Source organism: Gallus gallus, chromosome 2 (genome assembly GCF_016699485.2).
Source record: "Gallus gallus isolate bGalGal1 chromosome 2, bGalGal1.mat.broiler.GRCg7b, whole genome shotgun sequence".
Taxonomy (NCBI): Eukaryota; Metazoa; Chordata; class Aves; order Galliformes; family Phasianidae; genus Gallus; species Gallus gallus.
In genome coordinates this window covers 23,503,613-23,521,787 of record NC_052533.1, presented here as the reverse complement: position 1 = coordinate 23,521,787, position 18,175 = coordinate 23,503,613, and the positions used below count along the sequence as shown (strand labels likewise).

Below are 18,175 nucleotides of genomic sequence, written 5' to 3'. Positions count from 1 at the left end.
ATTCCAGAAACAAAGCTGTATTTCCAACATATTCCTGGGGAGAACCCTGCTGTCAGTAGTGCAGGTTTTCCTTCAGGAGCTTTGTATAATCACATAACAACAGCATCAAACATTTCAGTTGTTGAGTGTTCAGCCTCATAATGGCAACCAGTCTTCCTGTAGGCATCATGTCTCCATGTGGCAGGTGCTGCGAGGTAACCATCCATTGCAAATATTTAATTACGTTAATGAAAGGAGACTACAATCTAACAGTTTTATTACCGTCTCAGCTCCTGAAAGTGACACACTGCCGGGCTCCTGAGATCTTGGAAATTCTATCACAAATTACTCCTTTTACAGGTTTCTAACTGTATAAGAGTTACAATATTCCTCAATAGTCTGCACTAAAAGGAAGCTGATATTAAGTAGTTTTGAAATCACATACATAAAGGATATATTTAGCTTTATCACTAAGAGATAAGTGCATCTGCAATTCTATAACGTGAGGATTACTGTTTTAATTTCAGGCTTTGGTGGATCTGGAATAGAAGTGGATTGGAAGGGCTGGAGGGATGGGAATTAGACAAATTTCAAATGTTTAAATGTTCCCTCCTCTTCCATTAAGAGAATGCACCTTTCTACACCATGGGATGTCATCGCCACACAGCCATGCAGGCTTGAGGTCAGATGGGGACTCTGCACAGCTCATCAATGCAAATCGATCTTTCTGATATTAGGTGAAAAGCTGAAACAAGAACGCAAAGCTTTTCTTTTAGAGAAGAGAAGCAAAGCAGCTGTTTTTGCTTGCAATAAAGCCAGAGATGCTGAGATAGCCAAGAAAATAAAAACCGTGATCCCTGAGAACAGACAGAGGCAAACTTCAAAGTCACAGAAGATGTTTGGTTAAAGAAAAATTAAGAACAACATAAGTATTAATGATGAACAAAGCAACAACTCCCACTGCCTAAAAGAACTTCGGAAGACGCCAAAGCTTTTCCACTGATGTATGACTGAGACCATTTCTGGGCAGTTCAGTGTTTCGGAACCTCTCCGAAACAGCAAATGAAATATTAAATATACCTACGTAGCTCAGCAAATACTTGACCAGATCGTTTAACTGCTGGAGAGAGGCTTCACAGCATTCCTTCAACTGGCCATGGAGAATGTACCAGATCCACTGGGCAATGTTTAAGCTGTCTTCTTCCAACAGCGTGCCCTCCATGTTCTCAGTGGATGTTGGTTATCTGGCTATAGTTCAGACAGCGAAACTGTGTGGCTGTGAAACTGGCATACTTTTCACTGTGGATCCAGCCATGAGTTTATAATTTAAAAGCAAACGTGAAAATGAGGAGATCTGACTACTTACGGGGCAAAAGTTGAAATGGAAAACTCTAAGTACAGGAAGCTTTACCTTGGATGGAAAATTGTGATGGACTGTGTTGGACACCAATGGAAAAACAGTCTTAAAATTATTTTGTGTCTTGTCAGCTCTACCTTTACCAGAAAACTCATATGTATTCTCTTGTTTAGAAGTGGAAGAGGTCCATTTTATAAGGATATCACCAGAAAGTCATTTCTCACTGAACTAGATGCAACTCTGCATCTTTAGAGTAATGGCTACTTCCCCAGGTTTCTTTAAATGAGTGAAATTGGGTGGAACTGAGCATGTTTGCCTGAGGTCATGTGGGAATATCTGCATAGCACCTTTTGATTTTGGGCAAGAGGAATCAAGCCTTTGGAGAACTCTTTTCTCACCACTAAGAGGAAGATCCTGCTGGCCAATCTGACCTCTCTAGTAAGAATGATCTTAATTCTTCTGTGTTCTAATTCTTTGTTGGAATTTAGAGTTCTTTTGAGTAGCTTTTACATTGAAACTTGAAATGATTGAGATACTATATAAAATAATCTACTACAATTAAACGTTGTATTGTGAAGTTATTTTCATCTTGCAGTAGTCTATAACTTCATAGAACCTAATGCAGGGGATCTGTACTACTCGGAGTCAATGTTTTTAGGAAGGTAATTATATTTTAGGAAGGAAAATAGCTTTTTACATAGATGATAACCATAACGTTGGAAAAAATATCTCTATGTTAGCCTCAGGCTCAGTAAAACACTGTTCAAGTATTTGCAATGGATTAACAGAATAGAATATTCCCATGAGTCATTATTTAACGATGAAATTGCAAAGAAATAATTTAATTTAAGCAGAAGATTGCAGTGGTCCTTCAGGTTCACATTGCTCTGCCATATCTATTTGTCTATATGGTGCTCTGTTGGGTTGCTGTGAACTCTCATGGGTCTAAGTAATTTTGTGATGCTGAAATGTAAACATGCGCACAGAAAGATCATCTGCACACCTCAGGCTTAGCAAAGATTTATCACCTGGGAATTAACAGATAGCTGAGTAGCTATGCCATTCTTATAAAATATGCATAAAAGCCTGGTGAGCTGGAACCTGCAAGGCAGCTGTTGTTTGCTTGTAGCTTCAAATGTCCTGTGCATGACACACTTGGATAACTGCTCTAATGAGAGACATATGGATCTAATTTTTTCATTCCATGTCTTTGCTTATGCTATAAAAACATTTGTATTGAGGTGTTTCGCTAACAGAATATGGCTTTCTCTAAAGCCTAAAACCTGAACAAATTCTTGTGCAGTGAATCTACAGTGAGCCTGTATCCTCAGCAGTGCATTATGTTAGCCCTTCTATCAGCAGAACTTGACAGGGCTCGTTCTGCACTGCTCATCTGCATATTTTCATGGTGCATGACAGAATGTAATGTTCTCGAGATGTCATCCTTTCTATAGTGCCAGAGTGGAAGGATCTAAAAACTATTTCAAAGCTGGAGGCAAAAACTCTCAAATACAGTGGGTATAGGAGAAGGAAGCAGATATTTTGCTGGTGAAGAGGTGAACCAACAGCTAAGGAAAAATACAGGCCTTGATCTAGGTGCGAAAGAGCAGCAAATAAAAACAGCAGAGACCTTTGGTCTGGCTTGTTGCCTTTGACAGCGCTTCCACTCCACAAAGAAGGCACAAGCCTTATAAACACCTCCTGTTTTGCAGAAGACTTCTCTGCATCCTCAAAGTTACAGAGAAATGTAAAACAGCTTCAAAATGGAAATGAAACCTCAGTTTCTCCACTTGACTTTCTCCTCTGAAAACACAGAGCACGCTCAATGGCTGGGGCCCATCCATGCGAGCTGGGTGAGCACTGAATTCACTGAGGATCTATCAGTCAGCTGAATTTGCCTGTCCTGCTTTGGTTTCATAGTCACTGAAAACCAGAGAATATTCTCACCTTGATTTCTTTATACCCCACATGAAGCTGCATTTTGCTGCCAGGACCTTTCCTGGGTTGGATGGGTGTTCTTCTGGCAAGCCAGTTTATCTGTAGAAGAGTTGTGGTGCTGATATTGTGCTGAAATGTCCCTTGGAATATTCTTGGCCACCCACAGCTCAGAAGATTTTGATAGTAACCATGGCAGGTAGCAGCCATGGTAGAACTCTTCATGGCCAGTAGGCCAATGACTGCCTATGTCAATAGGTGGTGCACTGCACTTGTGGAATCACTCTGCTATTTCACTCTGGGTCTTAAGAAGAACAAATTTCTGTAGCTTGAAAAGCAATATGAGAAAATTACATATATATATATTTCTAATATGGTTTTTACATTGAAATAATTATTGTAATGAGTTACATAGATTTCAAAATCTTGCTATCAAAATGGGCAAATGTATTTCTTTGGATACTTATATTTGTATTAATGGGAGCCATCATTTCATGACTAACTAGAGAATATATTTAAGCCTGGAATTGTGGTTATGAAACTTTTTTTCATGTAATACCTGCACCCAACCACCCAATATCCAGGAAGGGACTAATGAATTCCAGCCCAGGAGTATAGGATAATCATAGCTGTAGATCTTTGCATATGCATTGCAGAGCGCATTCAGGTTGCATCTGATATGTATATGGAAACAATATAGAAAAATAATGCTTTTTTAATAAGCTGATAACAAAGACTGCATGTAAGGAGATGAATTATAAGCTACTTCTGATAGTGTGTCTGAGAACTGCTTTACTTGAACGTGCTATTCTTGCACTGTTTGGAATCAGTACACACAATTCTAATACCGTAAAACTGGATTGAGTGGGTTTCAGAATAACAGTTTCTAGGAGAGCCTAAAACCTCCAAGCACTACAGCAGAACAAAACAAATCAAAACTCACATCAGAAGATGCAGTTTAAATCTGTGTTGAGGAAACAGAAGAAAATTTGCCTATCCATAGCCCTGAGCACAGCATTCACGGTTCAAAATGGTAAACACAGATCTTTAAGACGATTCTCACTGGGTCATGATTTTCTCCCCACTGAAGAAGCCTGGACAGTTACAGTTTTCCCTTCTATAACCTCTTTCCAAGTTTTAACATTTCTTTTCCCTCTGCATTGGTTGAATTTACCACGTTCCCTCTCCCCACCTCTATTTTTCACCCACTTATGTCACGTTCATACAAAAGCACATGCTACAGAGAGCCCCACTTCTGCTAAGTTTTCAGCAACCTTCACAGATGCCGTAAAGTATATTTTCATTGGAGACATCAGGCTCCAGCTGAACATCTCGGCCTCTGCCATCTCCTAGGAAGGCTGCATGAGAAGAGCAGGTGGGTGGAACACTTCCACTGACCACACAGGTGGGCGTTTGGACCTGCAGCACAGATTGGGTCGAATGCTCCAATAATTCCATTTACAGCTATATCACAGCTGAGCCCTAGGTTTGACAGTGGCTTGGACCCTACTGTTTCAGCTAATCTGTTCTAACGGCCCACTTGTGTTACTACATACCTGCTTGCAATTTAGTTCTCTGGAGATAATTTGCATAGGGAGGCAGACGACTCCCAAAGACAAGTAAGCAAACTTTACCAAAAATTTATTCAACGCTTCATATTTCTGAAATGAGACAGCATGAAGACTCCCTGCACTGCGTGCAGCTCACCTTACTTATTCTCAGCTACGTCCTTGGAGAAGAAAGCGGCTCTGCAACATTGTGCATAGCATGAGAAAAATGCTTGATTATGCAATAATTTCTGATGAGTTCAAAACCCAAAGGCCAAACTGAGTATTGTCCAGGTGCTAACACCCATTGTGAGATGGGGGCTCTGTTTTTTTCTTCTGGTTTGATTTCTGAATGAGCCCACTTCGGTGACAGAGGTGCAAAAAGACACAGACTTTGGGTAGTACTAAAAGGGCTGGTGGAAGTAGAATGGAAGCATTCTTCATCTGGAAGGAAGTGCCATGAAACAGATCAGAGAGAGCACAGGAGAAATCAGAAGATGACCAAAGAGAGAACAATTGCCCTTTCCTTTCAAAATCACAAGTGTTGCATTTTTTCCCCCCTTCTCACAAAGGCATGGGCAGCAATAGCCCACCTCCCAGCCGTGGCAGTAACGCCTGCATACTTCCTAGTGGGTTATACAGACTTAGGAAAGCAATTCTATCTTTGCAGTCTTGTAGGAAATTCCTGGCTTCTATATAGTCTAGGTGAGAAAAAAAGACCTCTTAATATTTCAATAATTTTTTTCTCTACAACCACATATATTTTTAAGTACTAGGACAGTGAAATGCTAACGCTTCACAAAGCATCACGGTCCAATGAATAATGGTGGGTATTGACATTAAACTGTATTTTACTCATTTAAGTGAAAAAGGGCTATATTTTATCATGGCAATTTCCCTATTGTTAATCTAGCACAGAGCTGTGAACATTTCCCCTTTTATTAAGGCAGACACAACCAGCTGTGAGCACACGGCAGCTGCATGCCAGGCTGTGTTTTCCTACTTGCCCTTTCTCCATTAATCAAACAATTGCACTCAAGAATGAAAAACTTCCTTTAGAAACAGTGCTTATCCCTCTTTTTATTGTTCAGAGCAGCCTTTAGACTCTACTCACTCACTAACCTTTAAGATGGTGCTGCGTTCACCTTACAGGATCTTCTTCTGCTTATTTTCTCCAGGCTTTCCTTTGCAGATTCTTGCTGATTAAGCCCGTATCAGCTCTCCCCTTACCTGCTCCAGCTGCTGTCCTCATAGTCTTGTGTGTGATCTCTCCAGCACCTCTCAAGACCCTCCCAGTGCCAAAACACAGCTGCTGAAACTGCTGTTCACTTCGGGCTTTCAGAAAAGCACTGTATGATAGCAGCATCTTAAAAGGTCTCAGCCGAGAACAGTCTTTGGTTTTCAGCATGTTCATTGTGATAGCAAATTATTAAAGTTAACAGTAGATAGATCTGTTTCATACACAACTGAATGAAGTGTAAAGGCCTAACAAAGCCTGATCTTCCTGAATCTTCCTCCACATTATTTCTGAAGCACACACTCCTGCATATTACAGCAAAGCATCAGCCAGCAGAGCTCTCTCCACAGTAAGTTTTCCACAAGGCAGAATCCTCATTTTCTATTTTAAGTGAGATGATTATCCTTCTTTTAGTCGTTAATTTTGCTTAGGATTCAGATAAAATGAAGAATCTCTTCTACTTTTGAAGCTCGCATGCTATGAGGCATGGTTTCTTGGGGACTTTCCTCAAAAGGGGATGTTGAATTGAAGGGTCAAGTAGACAATTACAGCCAGAAGACAGCAGTAGGCAGTCTTTGAATGCTGTAAGCAAATATTTTACAGCAATGATTTAAGAAATAATGAAGACATACTCTAAATTCTGAGTATGCATTTCTGCTGATGCACCTAAGCAAGTAACTTTAATCATTCGATACCTTCTTTTGGAACACTGGACATGCTTTATTTTTTTTTCTTTTCACAATTTATTTAAACATCTCACATATACAAAATACATTTTCTTTTTTTTTCTTTTGAGAAATGATGATTCTTTTTTATCCGTTGGAGAAGATGAAAATGAGATTTGGAAGCAGAAACACCTGATTTTGGAGGAAGAAGAAAAAGATGAGGAAAAATGATCCACATGCTTAAGCTGGGGATGAGATAGATTTCAAAGAAACAGAGAAGTAATACTTTAACTGCTGCTAGCACCATCAAAATTCAAGTATTGGAAACACACTCTGGAATATGAAATTAGCACCACTATATTCTGAGTGGAACTGAAAGTAACTCATATGATATGGAGAAATGCCTACAAAGGATGTGGATCACACTTGGTTTAGTGTATGAGGTAGTTTAAACCTTTGGAAGTCGTGGTTTTAAACTTCCTCTGTGGAAGATAGTCAAAGGCCACAAGTGGTGCAAACTTTCATCATTTTTTATTTTATTTTTTTGGTTTTTTTTTTTTGGTTTTTTTTCTTTACAAAGGTTGACATTTCCCAAAGCAAGGTGTTAAATCTTGAAAGACTTCCAAGTCCTTTTGGGGCTGTATTAAATTTCATTGCACAATGCTCCAATCAATTCTTCTCCTTCTCTTTCGCCCAGAGTTTAAGCAAGTAGATGAACAGAAAAAAAATGGAAGGAGTCAGCTCTCATTACAAAAAGAAATGACAAAGAATAATTCTGAGGGGGGGGCCTTTAAGTTAATTTTAGTTCATTCATTTGAAACAGACTGGGCCAATGTGCAAACCGAATTCTTGGTCAGCGCCACCAATGTCCAAAGGTGCAATGTCAAGGATGGGCAAGCGAGACGGCTTATTTGTTCTGTACTCAATGATCGTTTTGCCCCATTTGTTGTTCTTTTTCTGCAAGAGAAGACGTATTAGAATTGTTATTGTATTGCTCATAGAACTGAGAATGGTTTCACCTAACTGGATAATTTCTGAAATAATTGTACTTTAATTTTACTGCCATTGTTTGCAAATAAGATACCCGTATCCAACTACTTAGAACTCTAATACAGAGAAAACATTTACTTTAACCTTAACATTTGTGATGCTCTATATTTCCGTATTATTCGTGCTGATTAGAACCTCAGAGAACCTTGCCTGATCTTTTGAAGACTCGACTCTGCCCCTCCTGCACCTTTTGTGCTACTTTCTCAGTATGCTTCAGTTTCCACAGAATTTGGGTCTGGTTCTTCAGAAAAGCTTTTTCTTTTCTTTGCCACATTGCACAGTGCAGGAAGGATCTGTTAGTACGCCAGTCTTTGCCACTCATTAAAGACCTGGCATAGTTGGTTCTACAGGCTATTTATCCTCACTGGATAAAATGTTTTTGGTCTGCCTGATAATCTAGTTCTGAATCAAAGTAGAACTGTCATTAATACAACCATACTGCCCATGCTTTCTGTGTTACTTACAGAGCAGCCATCCACAAGAACACTGAAAGTGAATCTGCTGTTGCCTTCAGCTCGTAGTTCAACATCATTGGATCCCTGGAGTATAACAGCCTTTTTAAGGTTTCCAGTCTCCTCATCCATGTAGGCAATGCTGTTCTTGCAGTGGTAGGTGATGTTCTGAGAGGCATGGTTGGCCAGCAGACGCATGAAAGCAAGTTGGGTGGCCATGTCCTTTGTGGTCACACCTTCACCATTGTATTCAAACTGAAAAAGACAAAGAAACCCACTCCATTGAATTTCTGAGGAAAAGTGAACGTTTGCACATTTTCTGTAGGAACAGAAAAAAATTTAAGACCACAAATGTCTGAGATCAGTTGCCTATTTCAACTCCAGAGCTAGGAAACACCATACAGAACTAGAAGAAAGTAAGGTGAAAACTGGACACAAGTAGTGGATGAAGTTAAGCTGTAGAACTCTGACGCAAGATACGGTTATTGTTAGCAATTTATGTGGATTTAAAGATGAGATCAGATATATTCAAAAGAGGAGAAGTTCATTGTTTCCATTAATACTGACAATGCCCGGCTCAAGAAAGCCCTGATTTTTTATTTCTTATTTTAGTTTTATAGAGTAGTGTCTGTGGATGTTATGAATGTTTGCTTCCTTACATTCTTTACCAGCAACCGCTTTCAGCCAATGTGAGAAATAGGACTCTAGAGTACCTTGGGTCCTTGTTCTGACCCAGTGATAAACTTTGTTTTTATATTGAAGAACTTGTAAATTGGGATTTCATCATAAGACTAACTCATTTTCATTAAAAAATTACGAAATTAGTTCTTCTTAATTGTACAGAAAGGACTTTCCAGCAGGCTGGTACAATGTCTGACATGCAGGTAGATATATTTCTTGATTTTACTTCATGGCAGTTCTGAGTGCTATGATGGCATACACTTAGGATCTGTTACGTGTAATAAAAATATCTTTCCTGGAACAGCACAATATGTCAAAAATAAATCCCAATTTAAAAGATAGCAAAAATTATTTCATTACTTTCTCTGTTTCTGGACTGTCTTTGTACTAAAGTAGCATATTCCAGGACAGGATTCCGTTAGAAATGGCCACTAATCGTGCTGAATTGATCATTGGCAGACACTAAGAAAAACTGGAACAATACTAGGAAATCCCTTTAGCAAACTGTGTTGGAAACCAGAACTGGAACCCTGTTCCCTAGAGACAAAACACAGCTGTTCCCCTTTTTGTATTTCTCCTCTAAGAGTTTAATAAATGAGTTTTGCTCACTGAGAGTCAGTGGGTAGCAAATTCTTAAGAAAGCACTGTAGGAAACAATCATCCTCCAATGCATCACATACCTGAGTACCACCATTGATAGTTTCACCGAACCATATGTGCTTTTTGTCCTTGGGGTTCTTGCTGACATACCAGGTCTTAGTGGGAATATCTTCAAGGCTAGCATGGATGCAAGTCTCACCAGTAGCAAAGTCACAGTAGGCTCTAATGGCATCTGCAGTGCAGCCTTGGTTGGGATCAATCCAGTAGAAACCTTTGAGGAAAGAAACACTTGCGTTCAGTTTATTTTCAATGGTTTGATATAGAAACTCAGCGAGGTCATAAATATCATAGCTAGGTACAGTATTGAAGTAATAATTGGGAGAAATACATCTTTTAGACTATCAATTTGTAAGAAATTATCTGTATTCAAAGACTAGGATTAAACATCTTCGCATTATTTTTTAAAAAGACTGAAATAATTGCACAACAGTGCAATTTTGAATGTCTCTGAATGTCCTCATAGATATGTATTTTCACCAGAGGCAGACAGAACTTCTACACTAACCATTTCGTATTTTCACTGGTTGACCAGGGTTACCATTCATCAAAGAAAGCTAATAAGCTGAAAATAACTTGCTGAGCCAGAAAGAGGAAACATCTGGCACCACGTACCGCTGCTCCATTCTGGGTGGCTAAGTCTGAGGTCACGGCAGGTGCGAGCCGGGTTCTTTTTGGAGCCTTCTGGGGTCAGCAGGGTCTCAATTTGGTTGTTCAATGTTTTCAGAGTGGCATCAACTTCATAATCCTTGGGTCTGAGAGAAGGCTGATCAGCCCGGTAGTATTCTGCATCAAAGCCAACTTCATATCCGCCACCATTGGGACCAGGGGGGCCAGGGGGACCAGGAGGGCCAGGAGGGCCCTAAAGTTTTTCAAAAGCAAAAGACAATTAGTATTCTATTATAAATACGATTCTTTCAGCTGACTATTTCCACACATGCGTTGTCCTTCTGAAGTCTTAGCACCCTCAACAATAATCTAAGGAAGGACCTATGGACCTGCTCTGTGGTAACTCCTGTGAACTGAAGCAGAAGATACACTGTGTAGGACTACCAAACCTTTGTGCTTATACTGGCTGGCCATAAAGAAAGAATTAAACCTGAAGTCCTTCTTCAATTAGGGAAATGTTTAATGTTAAATAACAACCAACATTTCAAAATCCCTTATTAAAATAGAAATAAATCTCTCCATAAACTAAGATTTTAAAGTGATTTTCATTTAACTGTTACCTAAACATGTTAAATCAACAGGACATAAGTTATACTCACAGCAGGGCCTTGGCTACCATGAGATCCACGTACACCAGCAGGGCCAATGGGTCCAGGGAGACCATTGCGACCATCCTTACCAGGAGGACCAGAAGGACCAGGAGGACCCTAGAAGAAAACTTGAACAGTTTAACAACAGTAGGGAACACTACAAATAGGGATTCATACAAAGGACAGTGTACAAATATATTCCATAAAAGGAATAGGAGAATTATTTGCATATACGCTTGAATTCACATACCCTTGGGCCAGCAGGACCGTTGTTACCAGGAGGACCTTGATCACCATGTTGGCCCTATTGGGAAAAAGAAATGCATACTCATTAAAAAATGCAATGCCACACATTGTATTAACATGATTCAAGAGGGGATCAGCAGACATATTTGGGTTCAGAGAACTGAAATCTAGGGCAACTGGCATTAGTGGAGTTGGGATATAAAATGTGGGAGGAAAGTGAGTAAAAAAAGTTATTTAAAAGGATAACCTATAGAAGTCTCTGTATTGTCTCTTAGGGTTTCCAGAAAAGCCTTTAAAATAAGAGACAGAATTCCCAAAGGGGATACCAGAATTTAAAGGGAAGGTAATCTGTACGTGACTTGCTTCTCTCTGATACAGAAACTTGACAGTTTCTGACCAGAAAAGAAGAAATACTATTTAAACAAAGGCAGAGCTTTTTGAATTCTGTCCGAGCCAAATGTAGTTGATATATGGGGCAAACAATGGTACAGTTCTAAGATCAGCTATCAGCGGCATTATTAAAATTCACTCTATTATGTGGAGAGCACCGAGTGTTTGGATCTTATGGCCTTAGAAAGATGACGCAGAGTGAACTAAACCAAAAATACTGAAAATCATTTACTTACAGCAAGACCAGGAAGACCCTGCAATCCATTGTGTCCCTTCAGGCCAGGCAGACCTCTATGTCCCTTATCACCAGGTTCACCTTTCTCACCACGTGGACCTTGTGGGCCCTAGGAAAGGATATACATGCCAGAGAAGGCCTGAATTAGATATTACTGACAAAGAATGAATTAAGTGTTCTGCATTATGCCACAGGTTGCCCCTGATATATTTATGTGTATTCTGTTAAGACACCCAGGAAAAGTGTTAATCCCAAAAGCTTCAGGTTCAATCTCATGAGAGATGATCAAGATCCTAGGTTTATAAATATTTACAGCTCCTTAAGCACTACTTTTTGTGCTTGAATACAGTTGTGAGTCCTTAATATTAAGCATTCGTTTTCTATTCTTGTATCAGCATAGTAATATATACAGAAATTAAGACTTACAGCGAGACCTCTTGGGCCAAAAGCACCAGCAGGACCAACAGGACCAACAGGACCCTGGAACAGGAAAAGAAAATGCATGTCATTGATGCATATCGTACCTAGTAAAGGTTCCATGCTAAACAGATCTCTACAGAAAGCAAAGTGATTATTTACATATATACATATAAGCATCAAAACCCTATAATAAAAGGCATATATGTATGTATGTATGATGGACAAATGTTAGTCCTGTAGCAATCAAAAAAAAAAAAGTAATATCTCATCAACTTACAGGATCACCACGGTTTCCAGGCTTTCCAGAAGGACCAACTTGGCCATGAGGACCAGGAGCACCCAAAGCACCACTGGGACCTGGGTTACCAGGAGCACCACGCTCACCCTGAGAATAAGGGAATGCAAGAGAGACACTGTGTTACTACTGACTTACACATATTGGAAATTTTCTTTTATAAATATGAAGTAAAAGGAAAGAAGAAGTCACCTTGAAGCCAGGAGCACCATCACGGCCTGGAGGACCATCATTTCCAGGATTGCCCTGTTGAAGTACCATTTAAAAATATTAAAGCCCATCAATATACATCTCACATAGAACTTTGTGCCAGCCTAATTGCTCCCAATGAGATTCAGAAGGCATTTAGATGGAATAGCATGAATCTTGAAGGTAAACTTTGTTATAAATCCCACATTCAATTCCCTTACATACATTAACCTTCTCTGGAAAGCAGGGTGGCCTTCAAATATTTTAGATTTTACAATATCAATATAGGAGAAAGTTCATGATTTTTGTTCTATTTCTGTAAATGAAAAGTTAGTACAAGAGTTCTATACCAACAGTGTCTCAGATTATCAAATAAACTTCCCTGATAATGCCCAGAGAAAAATTTATATCTTAAATCCTTAAGAACCATAATGTGAATATTTTACTTTTCTTAGGGTGTAAGTAATACCTAGGCACTGTATGGATACCCTTCTTCAAGGTGAACTACTAACCCGGATGGCCACGTTGAATGGATAAGTTTATTCACTGCTCTATGAAAAGCTGGTTGCAGGGCCTTGTCCATCAAACAATCATCCATGAAGTAGGGCATTAGAGGGGGCAATTTCTTACATTGCAGTACTCCCACATACCCCTTTCCACATAGGATACAGGTCCTCCACTCCCTGCATTTATCTGTGGAGCTCAGCCACGCAGGCCAGTTTGTTTTGTCTTGTTTTTAGCCTCCTTAACATCTCCTGGCGAAGGAATGCATGTCAGGAAACATTATGTATATATCTGACATTAAAAAAAAATAATCACAGATAACCAGCTTCCCTGACATAGCTTCCCTCCCTACAGCCAAAAGCTTGTCGCATGGGATGTAATGCTTTTACCAGCTCCGGCAATGAAGGCTTCTTTCTCACTCAATCTTTTTTGGCAATTAAGCAAAAAGTCAGAAGATTCTGATTGTGACTCCAGGGTATCCTTCAGACACAATTTATGCCTTGAAGAATTTGTCACCTAGTCAGAGCTATTGGGGAAGAGGACTGAAATTCGCTCTGTGATGAGGAGGTTCCCTGGTACCACTGCTCTGTTTTAGATCTTCCCAATGAGGGATTTGTGCATTGGGATCCTGCTACTGTTTTCCCTGAAGACACTGGAAGGTACAAGTTTGCTAGCAGAACAGCATCCAATTGCATTCAGTTTTTCTGTTTGTTTGTCTTTGGCTCAGAACAAAAGTAAAGCAGTCTTGGAGAGGAAAGAAGTCATAGCTTACATCACGACCAGCTTCACCAGGAGCACCATTAGGACCAGGAGAACCCACAGGACCAGAGGGACCACGAGCACCAGGAGGACCAGAAACACCCAGAGGACCAGGTTCACCCTAATACAGGAACAGTGGTAACAAAATGTGACATATAATACAACAAAAACCAGCCTTACAAAACTGTCAGCCTACATTTAAGTGAAACACTTTTCTGCAGTCAGTTCTGGAAGTGAAACAGAAACAGGAGACAAGGAGAAACATCTAACTACAGCAAAATATTTAAGTTTCTAGCTTTTCTATGTCTTGCTAAGAACAGATGCTTCTGATGTCGTTCAAAAATACATTCACCTGCAGACACAAGTCTTGTTTGTCTGTAGCAAGCAATAATTTCTTCCACTGCTCAAGTCTGTAGGCTCCATTTAACCAAGATCTGTTTGCAGCAGAAATGAAAACAACAGAGTCTATACCTCCTGTCCCCCACTATTCCTTAAGAGGAGACCTCAGCATTTTTCTTTGTAGTTTAGGGCAGTCAACAAGTCATATACTCACTGTTGCTCCAGCAATGCCTGGAAGACCACGTTCTCCCCGAGAGCCAGGCAGACCAAGGATACCAGGAGCACCAAGAATACCCTGAGGACCTGGGGTACCGGGAGGACCCTGTCAGATGAAAAGATTATATTAGCGGGGGGGGGGAAAAGTCCCTCCATATTTCTCATTTATTTTGCTCTGTAACTACTTCCCAAAGATCTCAACAAAGGTCATCGACAGTTTCCAAATGGAAAAAATTGTAACCAAGGTGGAAGACCAAAGCTAAATGTCTGTAAGAAAGTAATGCTGACTATATTCCGACCCCAATAAGTACATTTGCTTTCCATTTCTGGACGAGACCTCCTACTGTGTTGCTCTCATTCACTAACAGTGGGTGGTATGTGAAAACTGGGGTATTCAGAATGGAGAAGATGACTGTGCTGAAGGAATTCCATAGTGAAGAAAGCAACCATCTGATTCTGAGACAGACTTATGTACCATCTAGGTACCTTCTATCTCCCTACAAGCCTTAGAGCTCATTACTGATCCTTTGAAAAGACAAAAGGTGTTTAGATAAGAGATTTTTCCAATTTCCTTAAAATTTGAGCATGTGCTACTAAACTTGGCATAAGTAATTATCCTGAAATATTACTTTATTATTCCTAGTTGCAGTCACGCCCTCTAGTTCAACTGTATTTTTTACAATATAAAACTAGAAAATGTATTGCTTTATACCAGACCTTACAGGGCAGATTTTCAATGGTCACCTACAAATTTTTAACATACACATCTAACAGTGACAGTGAGAATTTTATTCTTAGCTGTAACTTCTACAGATTATGGAAGAAACTTCTATATATTTACATTGAGAAACAACAGAGAGGTGATTCACACAAATAGATACTTCTACAAGACATGACACAGAGGTAATGCTCACTTTTTAGGGTATGTTAGTCAAACATGCATAAAAATTTTCCTTAATCTCAGTGAAGCTACTGCTTAAAAACTTTGCTCAATTTGGTAAAGAAGAAATGCCCTTCAAAAGTACCGTAAGTATCTTAGAAGCTGTAGCATTTACACAAAAAGAGACACTTGTAATGAGATGTGATACTCAGTTACTTACAGCAGCACCAGCCTCTCCAGATGGACCTTTCTCACCAGCAAAACCAGGTGGGCCAGCAATACCCTGTTCACCAGTACGGCCGACTGGACCAACATCACCACGCAGACCTCTAGGACCATCTTTGCCAGCTGGGCCAGGAGGACCAGGGGGACCAGTGATGCCCTAGAGGATCGAGCATGAATGTGTCGTCATTACAACACAGACCCAGAACCAGGGAGAAGAGAGTAAGTTTCATTCCATTTACAAAAATGGTGCTTTCCAATAAATAGGTTATCAGCTGTTACAGAGCAGCAACTGTTACTACTTCTGTTAAGCAGTGCATAGCTGGAATCAGCAGAATTACTGAATTAGGAAACGTGGCAAAATTTTGCATGTAGATTTGATTTGGCTCTAGAGACATCAATTGCAACTATAAAGCCTATGGGGGAAAAAAAAACCTAACAAGTTTCAGTTCAATAGGATTGTTTAGCTTTGGATAGTGGGATTTAAAATATAGGAAAGGAATACCTCCTCTTAAGGCTTGGAACAATGTTGTGAAAAGGAAGTTTTATGAAAGGCAATTGGAAATAACAAGTTTGGGCTGAAAAAGAAAGTAGTAAGTCACATTCATAGACATAATGAGAGGCTCTCCTGCTTTAGGCAGCAGTTGGAACTGCAGATACTTCGGAAAGCGTGGACATGAGATAATCTCTACATTCTTTTTGAGGTAGAGTATGACCTTATTCCACTCAAAACCAATATCTATGCCGTTACTCTCTGTGAATAAAAGCAAAATAAAGCCAGATTTTTACTACAGGCAAGGCACTTCAAGGTGCAGAAGGATGCTTTTTAGCTTGTGAAAAAAAAAAACTGAATACATAATTCCCAGTCTGAATTTTCTCTCCTATCCAATCCTGCAAAGATTTGCAGCGATTCCATGATAGTCAGAATTTGAGTCATGTAACAAAAATGAGGATTATCCTTAACCAGTACAGTTTCAGACTTGTCTTCCACTAAAACTTCTCCATCAGTTACTTACAGCAGGGCCTGGAGGACCGACTCTTCCAGCAGCACCAGGGAAACCAGTCATGCCCTAAAGATAAAAATCAAAAGGAAAAATTAGTTTAAAGGAACAGTGAATTCATGGAAAGCAACAGTGCAAATGGTAAAAGCCTGAGGACTTACAGGAGGACCAGCATCACCACGAGGGCCAGCAGGACCAGCAGCACCAACGGGACCCTATGTGTGAAGAGTAGAAAGAGACAGATGAATCAAGCAAAGACCTGTTATAAGGGAAAGTAAGGGGGACCAGTCTCATTCTTACAAAAAAGAAACTAAGTTTTGTTATTTACTTTAACTGAAGAATTCTGGGGCCCCAAAACAGAATGTGATGATATTAGGGGTAAAAAATTCTCATGGGCTTCTTAAATCAATATGCTAAGGATTGAAGTGTTGCGTAAGGCATGAATGATACAAATGAATCTGCCTTGCCAGTGCAACGTGCATCTAAGCAAATCTGGAATTAAAATGTGAAAGGTGTAGTAAAGCAAAGAACAGCAGGACTTCTGTTTGTATAGTATGACTGCTACAGCCATGTAGTTCCAAGATCTGGTATTGCTCTTACAGAAGCATATGGTAAGATCCTCTGCCACTGTTATGTTGCAATACTTCAGAGTATTTTAGATACCAAGGCCTTTCTTTCTACATCATTTCCACCAATTCTCCAGTAATGGGCTGCGTGGATGTGAAACAGTGCATATCTTTGAGCTACATTATAAGCTTGTTTGAAGGGTGTGCACCAATTTGCACAGACGCAGCTGCACGACTGGATCTAAAAGTCAGAATGCAATAGCACATTCTGTCTTTAAGAGGAAGGTCATCAGGGCCCTCAGCTCAGGAACTTACCCACAAACACCCCTTGAATGGTTCAAGATAGACTGATCTTGCTGATCTTCAGCACAAGTTGAAAATTATTTATTTTTTTCCTCTTCATTTCAGTTCCAGACTCATGATCTCAGCCCACATAAATAGATTGATAAGGTTTATATACTGCGTGAAAGTCAGAATGTTGACTTTCCTCACAGTCTAATTTGAATTTGTTTCTTTTTTTTTTTTTAATTACCTTTTCAAAATTTGAGGCCTTCAGGTTAGCATACTGCTTGCATAGCACAGTTAAGAACCATTCACTTTACCAAGATAAGTTCACTTACTGGTGGTCCAGAAGCACCAATTGGCCCAATAGCACCTGTTGGTCCTGTTTCACCCTTTGGTCCCTTAGGGCCACGCTCGCCTTTAGCACCAGGCTGACCAGCTGCACCCTATAGGCAGAAAAGAAACACACAGAACAAGGAGTTGAAAAAGCAAGCTAAGAAAAGGAATAATGTGGCATCAATAAGAGGAAAACGAAAAGAGTACTCACAGGAGGTCCAGCAAATCCACTAGGACCTACAGGACCAGGCTCACCACGTTCACCCTAAAGAGAAGACAATGAGGACTAGTTGGAATTGGCTTTAAAAGGGCATTTTTCTGAATATCATGTCTTTGACACGATGAAATAATTGAAGGAATTGCTTCTTACAGGAATACCACGGGCACCAGCAGGACCAGCGGGACCAGCAGGACCTCCTTCACCCTGAAACAGACAGCAGGAGACATTATATAGGGGAAGGCCACACTAGTCAAAA

General features: G+C 40.0%; 1 protein-coding gene across 1 annotated transcript in view; it reads right to left on the bottom strand.

Annotated features, from left to right (window-relative positions):
• Window positions 1-6,750: 6,750 nt before the first annotated feature.
• Window positions 6,751-18,175, bottom strand: part of COL1A2 (collagen type I alpha 2 chain) — a 38,972-nt gene continuing 27,547 nt past the window's right edge. The window contains exons 35-52 of the mRNA NM_001079714.2: window positions 18,070-18,123; window positions 17,911-17,964; window positions 17,702-17,809; window positions 16,677-16,730; window positions 16,531-16,584; window positions 15,513-15,674; window positions 14,411-14,518; window positions 13,871-13,978; window positions 12,598-12,651; window positions 12,388-12,495; window positions 12,117-12,170; window positions 11,692-11,799; window positions 11,070-11,123; window positions 10,829-10,936; window positions 10,176-10,422; window positions 9,584-9,774; window positions 8,235-8,477; window positions 6,751-7,677 (exon numbers count right to left, since the gene is read on the bottom strand). Of these exons, the coding sequence (NP_001073182.2) occupies window positions 7,531-7,677; window positions 8,235-8,477; window positions 9,584-9,774; window positions 10,176-10,422; window positions 10,829-10,936; window positions 11,070-11,123; window positions 11,692-11,799; window positions 12,117-12,170; window positions 12,388-12,495; window positions 12,598-12,651; window positions 13,871-13,978; window positions 14,411-14,518; window positions 15,513-15,674; window positions 16,531-16,584; window positions 16,677-16,730; window positions 17,702-17,809; window positions 17,911-17,964; window positions 18,070-18,123 (2,016 nt within the window). The 3' untranslated portion in view covers window positions 6,751-7,530. The remainder of the gene's footprint in view (window positions 7,678-8,234; window positions 8,478-9,583; window positions 9,775-10,175; window positions 10,423-10,828; window positions 10,937-11,069; window positions 11,124-11,691; window positions 11,800-12,116; window positions 12,171-12,387; window positions 12,496-12,597; window positions 12,652-13,870; window positions 13,979-14,410; window positions 14,519-15,512; window positions 15,675-16,530; window positions 16,585-16,676; window positions 16,731-17,701; window positions 17,810-17,910; window positions 17,965-18,069; window positions 18,124-18,175) is intronic.